The sequence below is a fragment of the Sus scrofa genome, chromosome 7 (genome assembly GCF_054392235.1).
Source record: "Sus scrofa isolate SSC_HxYL_T2T_F1_AM1 chromosome 7, Sscrofa_HxYL_maternal_Yorkshire_Landrace_v2.0, whole genome shotgun sequence".
Classification (NCBI taxonomy): Eukaryota; Metazoa; Chordata; class Mammalia; order Artiodactyla; family Suidae; genus Sus; species Sus scrofa.
The window spans coordinates 23,393,980-23,406,481 of NC_139389.1; the positions used below are offsets into that span (position 1 = coordinate 23,393,980).

The following is a 12,502-nucleotide window of genomic DNA, read 5'->3' on the forward strand; positions in this document are numbered from 1 at the left end:
ATTTTTATAAATTTAATTTAAATTTAGTACCATATATTTATTTTATTTCTTATGATAGCTACATAGTAAAAAGTTACGTCTTTGGGGATAATTTTGAGACGAGGCAAAACCAAGAGGTAATTTAGAACAGAGGCTCTTCTAAGTCCTATATGGAAAGTATGAAGTACAAAAATAGCTATGTTTATCCTCTTCTTTGATGGTACAATGAGACAAGAAGCCTCATCATTGCCCCTTTCATGTCTTTGTTCCTCAAAGTATAAATAAAAGGATTAAGCATAGGAGTCACCAAGCTGTAGAATAGGGACATGAGTTTGTTCTTATCCTGGGAGTTAGCAGCAGAAGGTTGCACATACATGCTAATTACTGGCCCATAGAAGAGAGATACAACAATAATACGAGAACTACATGTGTTAAAGGTCTTCTTCTTTCCCTCTGAGGACTGAATTCTGAGCACTATGGCTATGATGAACCCATAGGAGACAAGAATAAGTGACAAGGGAACGAGGGAATAGAATGTTCCCACAATGGAGAGCATAGCTACATTGAATGTGGTATCAGTACCTGACATCTTGATCATCACTGGGACCTCACACAGGAAATCATCTACCTTGTTGTTGCCACAAAGTGGCAGCTGGATGGTGAGGGATGACTGAAGCAAGGAGTTGACCAAACCACTTAGCCATGCCATGACCACTAGGAAGATACAGAGTTGCTGATGCATGATGACTGGGTACCTCAAAGGCTTGCAGATGGCCATGTAATGATCCATGGACATCACAGCTAAGAGGATGCATTCGGTGGCCCCCCAAAAGTGAAACATATAAAACTGAGTCACACAGCCTCCGTAGCTGATAGACTTATCTGGGCCCCAGAGGTTTAGCAGCAGTTGAGGGATGGTGGTTGTGGTAAAACAAAGGTCCAGGAAGGAGAGGTTGGAAAGGAAGAAGTACATAGGGCTGTCAAGATTCGGATCTACTCTGGATACCACTATAATTGAGATATTTCCTACTAGTGTGCAGATGTAAGCAGCAAGCACTATTATGAAGAGTGGCATTTCCAACCAGGGATGGTCAGAGAAGCCCAAGAGAATGAAAACCTTTGGAGTACTTACATTTCTTGCATTCATGACTGTCGTTGCTCTTGTTCATGGACTTAAGTCAAAATGAAGATGTATATTTCAGTATTAAATATTCTTGATGGTCAACTTATTCAGTTAAATAAAGTGAGTTATGAAGGGATTTTCTCTGTGATGTAACTCCAGTGATGTGAATTGATACTTGCAAGATGAAAACATGAATCAAAATGCCCCAAATTATTATTTTGTAGTACATCTAAAAGAAGATGAACAAATCTCTATATTTTACCTAGAGAATGTAATATAGAAAATTTTTATAGAATAATGATTAAGTAAAGGGATACCACAGTTTTTCTTATATTTGAGAAAATAATGAAATGGAAGAATGTTTCCCCAAACCCACCCGTGCTGACTTACCACATGTGTTCATTTCTTTCATCCTTAGTCTGCTAAACCTTATTATTCTCTGGTTGAATTTCTGAGTTTATTTAGGTAAGTTCAGAACTCTAGCTGGATTGGTCTGCTTCATATAGAAACAGCAAGAGAGAGTGCTTTTCCTTAGTCCTGTATCTCAAATCATAAAATGACTTTTGCAAAGATAAAACTTGTCATAGAAGAAAACACATGGTTAAAATGATTCCCAGTCAATGAAGACCTGCTGTATAGCACAGGGAAGCCTACCCAATATTCTGTGATAAGCTTTATGAGAAAAGAATCTGAAAATGAATGGATGTGTGTATGTGTATAACCAAGTCACTTTGTTGTACAGCAGAAATGATCACAACAATCTTTCTGTACCATGAGGATTAATTAGTCCAATATGTGTGGCTACCCTTTTGCAAGTGTAGTACTTTATGTTGGGTTAGTTATTTTCATTGAGTACAGTGTCCAGGTTGATTTATGCATCTGTATCTTCTAATTAATTTTTCTTTAGGTTGTATCCAAATATTAACATTGTACTTATCTCTGCCAAAAGAAGTCTTGTAAAGATTGCATTTTCTTCCCTTTCATTTCCCCAAATTATTCTTATCACTCTTATCACAAAGTGCATGAGGTTGTGCAAAATGGTAAAGTCGATTAAGCTGAACAGATCGCTCCCACTCACATACAATACCTTCTTTAAATCAGTGTTGATATTCCATGGTAGTATTTCCCTTTCTTGCAAAAATTGACACTGATCTTTTTTTTTCCATCAGAATGAAATGTTAATTGGAGGTAAATATTGAATATTCTCTCTGTGTTCAGTGTCTTCTTATCATAAGTCCTTAATATTATTCATTTGATTTGAAGGATCCTAAATATGTTCAGATGTGGAAACCTATTTTATTCTAAAATAATTGTTAAGGAAGTGTTCTTACTCTTTATAGAGCTGTGGGACATTTTTTCCATTGAGATAATAAACCTCAGTGGAAATTCTTGTCAAGAAACACTAGAAATTCCCTAGAGGGTATAATACTGCTAGGTTCCTTCTTGCCCAGTACAATGAAATGATAAATTTTGGCATTTTTCCTGTTGTGGAAAATTAGCTCAGGACTAAAAGAATCCCAGAAAAGCTAACCTACTTCAATAATTTCATAGACTATTTACTTGGATTTCAGGGAAAATTCGAGACAATTATTTTTGGTGTCAAGATACAATTTTCTTTTATTTATACTTTTTCTTGGGATATTATTTCCTGATATAATACATGTTGAGTAATTTTAATTTTACATAGAGAAAGAAGGAGCAGTCACCTTCCAATATGACTTTTAAGGAACTAAAAGTTTCTTGTTTTCAAATATTTTTCCTCCAATAGCCTAGCATAGTATAGATTGACCTAACACTGACTATGTTAAAGTTCCACAAATGATTTTTTTTTGTCTTTTTGCCATTTCTTGGGCCGCTCCCAAGGCATATGGGAGGTTCCCAGGCTAGGGGTCTAATTGGAGCTGTAGCCACTGGCCTACGCCAGAGCCACAGCAACGCGAGATTCGAGTCGCATCTGCGACCTACACCACAGCTCACAGCAACGCTGGATCCGTAACCCACTGAGCAAGGGCAGGAATCGAACCTGCAACCTCATGATTCCTAGTCTGATTCGTTAACCACTGCGCCACGACGGGAACTCCTCGCAAATGATTTAAATAATAAAAAATTGTATCAAGAAGAAATCAGTTTACAGAGTTTCATTAATTTATTCAATCAATAAATATTTTCAAATGCCCACTACACGTAACTTTCTCCATTGCTTCAAATATTAACATTGAAAAATTACAAAAATTTGCTGTAATGACATTTATTTGTAATAGAGAAATAAGAGATTGGTGCTTATTCTCAGTGTCTCAGTAAACTTGGATACAGAATGATTGAAATGTTAGTGAAATAATGCACAATGGGCAATATGATTTATTATTTTTAAAAAATTACATAACTTTCAGGTGTACAACATTGTAATTCATCATCTGTATACACTAGCAAGTGATCACCATCACAAGTCTAGTTGCCATCACGACCCCTTTTAGCTGTTTCACCCATGCCCCCAAACCCTTCCCCTCTGGTAACCCTAATTTGTTTGTATCTGTGAGTTTATTTTTGTTTGTTTTTTGTTTGTTTTTTAGATTCCACATATGAGTGATATCTTACAGTATTTGGAAACCCCTGTGCTTCCAGTACCTGAATATCTGTTTCTTTCTTCAGGTTCAGGGAGGTTTCAGCCCTAATTTCATCAAATACATTTGACACCTTTCTCTATCTCTTCTTTTTCTGGGATTCCTGTATCGCGAATGGTAGTGTGCTTGACATTGTCCCAGAATTCTCTTAAACCATTCTTATTTAAAACAACGACAACAAAAAATGTTTTTGATGTCTGATTGGCTGATTTCTATTATTCTATTTTTTGGATTGCTTATATATTCTTCTGTATCATTTAATCTGTTGTTAATTCCCCCTAGTGAACTGAATTCTTCATTTCAGTTACTGTATTCTTCAGCTCGGACTATTTCTTTATTATATTTTCTAGTTCTTTGGTGAAAGTCTGTGTTCTTATATTGTACCCCCTACCTAGCTTAGTTAACATTTTTGTTACTATTGCCTTGAACTTTTTATCTGGTAAATTATTTACCCCTGTTTCATTGGAGTTTTTCAGGGATTGTTTCTCATTCTTTCATTTAAAACATATTCTTCTGCCTTCTCATTTTGTTTAACTCTCTCTGTCTCTATGAAATTATGTGAAACTGTTCCCTATCCTAGTCTTGAAGGCTGTGACTTTAACTCACACTGATTAACAAAGCTGGTCACAGACCGTGACTTAGTTCAACAGGAGGGAAAATTTAATCCTACCCTATTCCTAGAAGGTATGAGAAACCAAATATCTGTGGTCAGCCTTCAAGATTACCACTGTCTGCCTTTTAGTCACAAAATATTTCATTTATTCTTCCTCCACAGAAAATACATCTGTCTCCTTCTGAGAAGAGACATATACACATTTTTCATCCATTAATAAGATGCAGTTCAAAGTTCAGGGTCTCTGCTTGGCTAATAAACCTGTGAATTAAATAGACAAGTTATCTGTCCTCCACATGCCCCAAAATTCAATCAGTAGAACTGGAAGAAGATGGCCAATAAAGAACCCCCATTGGGAAAGAGAAAACTTTAGAGATACATAGAAGACAAAGTTATCCAGAAATTCTGAAAACCATGAGCAGTTGTGAAGAGTTCCAACTCTGAGCTGTGAAATATTCCCATGGTCTACTCATTGAAGTAGGTCCCCAGCTACTTTATACCAGTTATTCCTCATACTATTGGTTTTTATTTTTTTGTAGGTCCGTTAACCTCAATGTCTATATCTGAAAAGAGCAATAATGAATATGTTTGCTTTTTCAACTTCCTTCCTACTTAACAAAGATTGGTGTCCAAGGGTTATTTTAAATCTCAAGGCTTAAGAGTCATCTTTATTTGGTAGTATAACTTTCTCTAAAATTTAGCATATAATCTATTTGATCTAAGTCTGCTTTGAGTTCCAGTGGCCACATCCACAGTATTTGTAAAGACACGACTCTCTTTATGTTTCTATATGTAGATTTCTTGGAACTGTAATCCTTTGGTGAAATAGGCTTATTCTCTTTTCACTTTTCCCTTATTCTTTTTTCCTTTAACTATTTATCCAAGTAAAAGCATATATTAGGAGGTATTTTAATCCACTCAAAGTTCAATAGCAGGTACATTTTTAATGTTCTTAAATAAAAATTCTAATCACTAGATATTACATTTTAATTCACCTCTCTTTCTCAAACAATGTCTTCAATTTTATATATTACTATCTGGAACTAAGAATTTTTTTCTTCCTTTCTGATCCATCAAGTGCATGAATTTTTAGAATCTCATTATTTTGTTTCCACTTGAAGACAGCTATTTAATCTGTGTTTTAAAGAATTCAGGTATAAAATGTTGGCAAGAATGTGGGGAAAAGGGAACCCTTATTTACTATTGGTGGGAATATAAATTGCTGCAGCCACTGTGAAAAGTAATATGGATATTTCTCAAAAAAACTAAAAATAAAACTATCATATGACCTAGCAATTCCACTCTTGGGTATGTATCTGAAAAAAAAAATAATCAAAAAACCAAAACTACTAATTTGAAAAGATATATGCACACAATAGTCATAGCAGCATTATTTATAATTGCCAAGGTATTTAAGCAACCTAAGTGTCCATCAGTAGATGTATGGATAAAGAAGATGTGATGTATATGTGCAATAGAATGCTATTCAGAAAAGAATGAAATTTAGCCATTTTCATCAACATGGATGGACTTGGAGGGCATTATACTAAAGGAAGTAAGTCATAGAGAAAAAGACAAACACTGTATGATATCACTTACATGTGGAACCTAAAAAATACAACAAATTGTGACTATAACAAAAAAGAAGCAGACTCACAGATGTAGAGAACAAATGAGTAGTTCCCAGTGAGGAGAGCAAAGGAGGAGAGAGCAATATATGGGTAGGGGAAAAATGGGTTATTATGGGATTTTATGAAATCATGTGTGTGAAACTTTTGAAAATTGTAAAGCACTATAGAATTTAAAGAACCTTAAATAAAAAAGAATCTAGGTATGTTATCAAGATATAATGCACATAAAAAAGAAATTATAACCCTCCATTGACAGAAAAGATGAATAAACTAATATGCCAACAGTGGTAAACTTTAAATATAGTAAATTTAAGGATGAATCTTTTCCATAAAACTGTTTGCTTTTTCTAAAATATAAGTCTCATATTATTATCTTACATAAATATGTCTCATATTATTATATGTCTCTTATTATCTTTATAATTACATAAATAATGTATTTATGTAACTTTTAAAAGAGAAAGGATTATTAATAACTATATGTGACAATCACTAGATTTTCATTTTTACAGGGAAATACAATTTCCTTAGCTTTTGAGAATTTAAGTATATATCCCACCATGGAATTTCATATGACCACCATTCCTAGCCCTAGAGAGTTTCACATCTCTGAAAATTCTTTTAACAGAATAAATGAAAATTTGCATATTAGCTAAAATTATCCATAGTTTTGACAATTGATGTTTTAATTTTCTGCCTCCAAAACTAAGTGCTGTGAATGTTTTGGTGAGAAAAACCAAACTTTGTTCCATGCTCTTTTTTTTTTTTTACTTTTTTTAATTACTCAAATGAACTTATCACATCTGTAGTTGTATAATGATCATAACAATCCAATTTCACAGGATTTCCACCCCGCAACCCAAGCACATCCCCCCATCCCCCAAACTGTCTCCTCCGGAGACTGTAAGTTTTTCAATGTCTGTGAGTCAGCATCTGTTCTGCAAAGAAGTTCAATCTGTCCTTTTTTCAGATTCCACATGTCAGTGAAAGCATTTGATGTTGGTGTCTCATTGTATGGCTGACTTCACTTAGCATGATAATTTCTAGGTCCATCCATGTTGCTACAAATGCCGGTATTTCGTTCCTTTGAATGGCTGAGTCATATTCCATTGTGTATATGTACCACATCTTCTGGATCCACTCCTCTGTCGATGGACATTTAGGTTGTTTCCATGTCTTGGCTATTGAAAATAGTGCTTCAGTGAACATCGGAGTACATGTATCTTTGCGAATTGTGGTTTTCTCTGGATAGATGGCCAGGAGTGGGATTGCTGGATCAAATGGGAGTTCTAGTTTTAGTTTTCTGAGGACTCTCCATACCGTTTTCCACAGTGGTTGCACCAATTTACAATCCCACCAACAGTGTACTAGGGTTCCTTTTTCTCCATACCCTCTCCAGCACTTACTGTTTGTAGACTTTTTGATGAATTTACAGTCTAGTAGGAGGTAAAGGCACTTATCAAATGATCACTTAAAAGTAGAAGTGCCACAAATGAGAGGTACATAATGAACAAGTAAATTTGTGGGTATTTCACTGAATCAGAGAGAGACCACAAAAATTTTTTCTAATGAGGCCTGAGCCATTAGTAATTAGGTAAATATGGATGGGAAGAGTATTCCAGGTAGAAGGATCAGTATGTGCAAAGGTTCTATGCTTTAAGGAAATATGGTAAGTGCAAAAGACAGAGAGAGCGACGAGCAAGCTGTATGGGAGTTCCTTTGTGGCACAGCAGGTTTAGGATCCAGCGTTTTCAGTGCAGCAGCTTGGGTTGCTGCTGTGGAATAGGTTTCATCCCTGGCCCCAGAACTTCCACATGCCATGGATGTGGCCAGAAAAAAGAAGAGAGCTGTATTGCTAGTAAGTGAGTATTTGTTTTTAACTAGTGAACAATAGAATGCCACTGATAATCTCAGTACAGGTGAAGAGAATGGGATGATTGTATTTGCAGTGAAATGATCACTGGCTATATTTTTAAAAAGTGTATTTCAAAGAGTTGGCAGGAGTGCATAATGATAGGTAGGTTAATAATTTGGTAAGCTTATGGGTAAAACGTGATGGTACCAGAAATGTGAAGATAGAAAGGAATGGAGAGATGGGAGGTACAAAAGAGGAATGATTGATATGTTTTGGAAATGGCTTTGATTTAAAAAACTAAGGAGTGAATGGCATAAGATATAGTTCAGGGTTTCTGATTTGCAAATGTAGACAGAAGGTGAATCCATTTGTTAAAATAGTGAAAAGAGCTTTGTGGTGAAGGGTGAGCAGGTGTTTAGCTTTTGATGGTGTTGAGTTTGAAATGTCTATCATATTCAGAAAGAGATGGCAATGGTAGAAACAGGTTTGGAAATTTAAAAAAGGCACTTACACTAGAGATATAATTGATATTCATTTGTTTTTTGTGTCTTGAATCTCTTACTGCTTATTACATGTCTCATTTAGTAAACACATGATTATTATATAAGAGCTGTATTCTGCACTTAGGTTTTTAGTTACTTTATACTGATGCTGGTACTTTCTGTACTCTAACATTTCTGCTTTCATTAGTGGATAAAGTCTAGACTTTTCAGTTATCATCTCCAGGCTCTTTTTATATGTGTCTTGTACTCTCTTTCTTAACCATTTTTAATTACTTGTAATTTATAAAATGCTTTGTAACCCTTTCTCTGTTGCCTAAAATGTTGTCCCATCTATGTCCTTATATTACTAACTGCAACTAATCATTTAAATGTCTGAATTTAAGGGTCATTTCCTCTGGGAATTAGAATATTTTTTTCAGGAGTTCTTGTCATGGCTCAGTGGTTAACAAACCTGACTAATATCCATGAGGACTTGGGTTCAATCCTTAGCCTTGCTCGGTGGGTTAAGGATCGAGTGTTGAGTGAGCTGTGGTGTAGGTCACAGAAGTGGCTCAGAGCTGGTATTGCTGGAGCTCTGATATAGGCCGATATGACCCCAAACCTGGGAACCTCCATATGTCATGGGTATGGCCCTAAAAGGACAAAAAAATTTTTTTTTCAGTATAATAACTGCGATTATTTTCCCTCTGGTCTAGTACTATCTAGTGTTAAAAATATCAATAAATATTTATTTAGAGGTTACCCCAAAGAAGAATGAATTTATTCAGTTAAATATTAGAAAAAAGTATTCCAGTGAACATTTCTATAAAAAACATCATCATTTATGGGCTATCACGTGTGTTTGGTTGGTGCAGAACTTGGAACAAATAAGGATTTGGGACAAATAAATATTGGAAAATGAAAGAAAAGGGGAAAATGCTATCCGTGGAGAATGATGGGATGAATTGAAAACAGAGTTGGAAATAAAACTCAATTGATATTTTAAATTTCTAGTATGAGATACACACACTTAGCTAGTTTAAAGCCAGCTAGATTTGACATAAACTGCATACTTGAAACTGTTCTGGAAGGTGTATATGATGGAATTATAAAGGGATGGGAGGATGTAAAGTGACTGAGGACTGGGGTGATTATGGGAAAATTTTGGCTTGGGATCGCTGGTCATTTAATCATAAAGATGGGGAAATTCCTAACTAAGGTGGTAGACAAAATGGTTCTCCAACAAATAGTACATAAGTGGGAAGGTAAACCATCTAAGTGTCTTGGACAGTCTGACATTGATAGGAAGAAATTTTACCAAGGAACAAAGGAACAAAGTACATGGAGGAAACTTCTGGAAAGCAAAGGAGCTTTTAACTTAGAAAAGATATCTTTCCATACAAATTTTAGAATGTTTTGTTCTAAAGAATGTCATTGGTAATATGATAGGGATTGCCTTGAATCTGTAGATTGCCTCAGACAGTATTGTCACTTTGACTACATTGATTCTTCCAATCTAAGAGCCTGGTATATTTTTCCATCAATTTGTTTCTTCTTTGATTTCTTTCATCAGTGTCTTATAGTTTTCAGAGTAAGGGTCTTTTGTCTCTTTAGGAAGGCTTATTTCTAGCTATTTTATTCTTTTTGGTGCAATGGTAAATGGGATTGTTCCCCTAATTTCTCTTTCTGATCTTTCATTGTTAGTATATAGAAATGCAATCTATTTCTGTGTATTGGGCATGTATCCAGACAAAAATTTCATTGGAAAACATACATGCACCCATATATTCATCACAGCACTATTCACAATAGTCAAGACATGGAAACAACCTAAATGGATGAATGGATTAGGAAGATGTGGTACATATAAACAATGGAATATTACTCAACCATAAAAGGACCAAATAATGCCATTTACAGCAACATGGATGGAACTAGACACTCTCATACTAAGTGAAGTAAGTCAGAAAGAGAAAGACAGACACCATATCACGTATATGTGGAGTCTAAAATATGGCACAAGTGATCCACCTACAAAACAGAAAAGATCATGGGCATGTAGGACAGACTCGTGTTTGCTGGGGGGAGGGAGGGAGTGGGATGGACCGAGAATTTGGGGTTAGTAGATGAAAACTCTTGCATTTGGAGTGGACAGGCAATGAGATCCTGCTGTATAGCACAGGGAACTATATATCTAATCACCTGTAAAGGAATATGGTGGAGGATAATGTGAGAAAAAGAGTGTATACATATGTATTACTGGGTCACTTTGGTGTACAACAGAAATTAACAGAACATTGTAAATAAATCATAATAAATTTTTTTTAGCAAAAGAAAAGATGTCTTCAGCATTGCTTCCTGAAGCAAGTTTTATAAGTTTTGGCTGAATTCAATAAAATCATAAGAGCCTGAAAAAATGAAAAATCAATTAAAAGACTATTATCATTTTCAAGGATAAGAACAGATTCAGAAGATTGTTGTCACAATGGAACACTTATTTCTTATAGAAAATGTTAATAATTCCAGCCTCTTGAAGGCCTCTTTCATATCTTTATTTCTAAGGCTATAGATGAGAGGGTTCAACATGGGTGTGAATATCCCATAGAAAAGGGAAACTATTTTTCCCCAGTCCTTAGAAGTGGAAGAAGGTGGTTGTAGATACATGTATATGCTTGTTCCAAAAAAGAGAGAGACCACAACCATGTGAGACCCACACGTTCCAAAAGCTTTTCACCGTCCTTCGGCTGACCTGATTCTCAATACTGCTTGAGCTATGAAGCCATAGGAGATGAGGATCAATGTCACTGGAATTAGCAGAATTAACACACTGAAGAAAAAGAGCTCGGAGACAATAGGCTTTGTGTCAGCACATGACAACTTGAGAAGGGCAGGAACCTCACAGAAAAAGTGGTCCACTTCCTGATGACCACAGAGAGGCATGTTAAGGGTCAAGGAGGACTGCAACACTGAGTTGCTGAAGCCAGTGAGCCAGGAGAAGGCTGTCATCTTGAAGCAGAACCAGGGGTTCATGATGACTACGTAGCGGAGGGGTCTGCAAATGGCCACATATCTGTCAAAGGACGTAACAGCCAGGAGGAGACACTCCGTAGCACCCAGAGCCAGGAAGATGATGAGCTGGGCCACACAGCCACCATAACTGATGGTCTTTTTGTTCTGACAAATGTTTTTCAACATATGAGGGACGGTGCTCGTGGTGTAACAGAGATCTAATATGGAGAGGTTTGTGAGAAAGAAATACATGGGAGTGTGAAGCTTGGGATCCAGAATGCACACCATCATGATGGACACATTGCCAAAGATGGTGGTTGCGTATGATGCTAATAGGAGCACCAAAAGGGGCGTTTGTAGCCAGGGCTTGTCTGAGAAGCCAAGTAGTATGAACTCTTTTGAGGAGCTCTCTTTTGCCCGATTCATGACGACTCACTAACTTTTCATTCCTGAAAGCATAAAACGGGAAAATTGTCAGTCGGAAATTATCGGATACTCTTATTGTAATCAAATAAATGATTCCATAGTAAATATAATTTATAGTAAATTAAGTGGAGCCCTTGTAAAAATACAACATACTTATCATATGGTTAGAAAGTAGGTCTTCTGGTTTTAGTAGTTATATGTGACTTTAAGAAGTAAATCATTACATTTAAATGCCACGAATGTAGACTTCTATGCATAAAACACGGACATTTGTAAGTGCTCAATACATTTTAATTCCTTACCTTTTTCTTACATCCTAAGCTACCTTAATAAGCACTTTAAGATTAAATACTACTTTTAAATCAATTACTTTTAATTCGGGCTGAAAATGCTGAGCAGTGGTTTTAAAAGTTTCATCTAGATCTACAATTGATTCTACAAATCTACTGTTTTAGTGACATCTTCATTTTTTTTTTTGGTTGTCTCTTTTTCTTAAATGATATGCGTGCATGAACATTCCTGCAAAGAGCTATCATGACTATTAGATGATTTGATTCAAGGAAATAAAAATATGACTTACTTGTGATTTATAGTGATGATCACAGGTGACATCTCCCTGTATCTCCAAATATCTTGATGAAAATTGTAAAACTGATCATTTAATCATTGCCCGATTAACATGTGACTGACACTACTCAGTGCCTAAAATAATTCGCAACAAAATCCTGATAAACAGGTATGCTCTACATTTTATTTCTACTGT

At 35.7% G+C, this 12,502-nt stretch overlaps 1 protein-coding gene, 1 long non-coding RNA gene and 1 pseudogene across 2 annotated transcripts in view; 1 reads left to right on the plus strand and 2 right to left on the minus strand.

Annotated features, from left to right (window-relative positions):
• Positions 1 to 12,502, plus strand: part of LOC110257996 (uncharacterized) — an 819,260-nt gene that overhangs the window by 590,707 nt on the left and 216,051 nt on the right. The window lies entirely within an intron of this gene.
• On the minus strand, positions 182 to 1,126 carry LOC146401344 (olfactory receptor 2B11-like). The gene has a single exon (XM_084970293.1). It carries the CDS (start codon positions 1,124 to 1,126, stop codon positions 182 to 184), a length of 945 nt encoding a protein of 314 aa, XP_084826419.1.
• LOC146401345 (putative olfactory receptor 2B3) lies at positions 10,771 to 11,739 on the minus strand (annotated as a pseudogene).

Bases quoted from the DNA above. Each gene is read 5' to 3' on its own strand.
- LOC146401344 (XM_084970293.1), bottom strand. From the start codon at position 1,126: ATGAATGCAAGAAATGTAAGTACTCCAAAGGTTTTCATTCTCTTGGGC.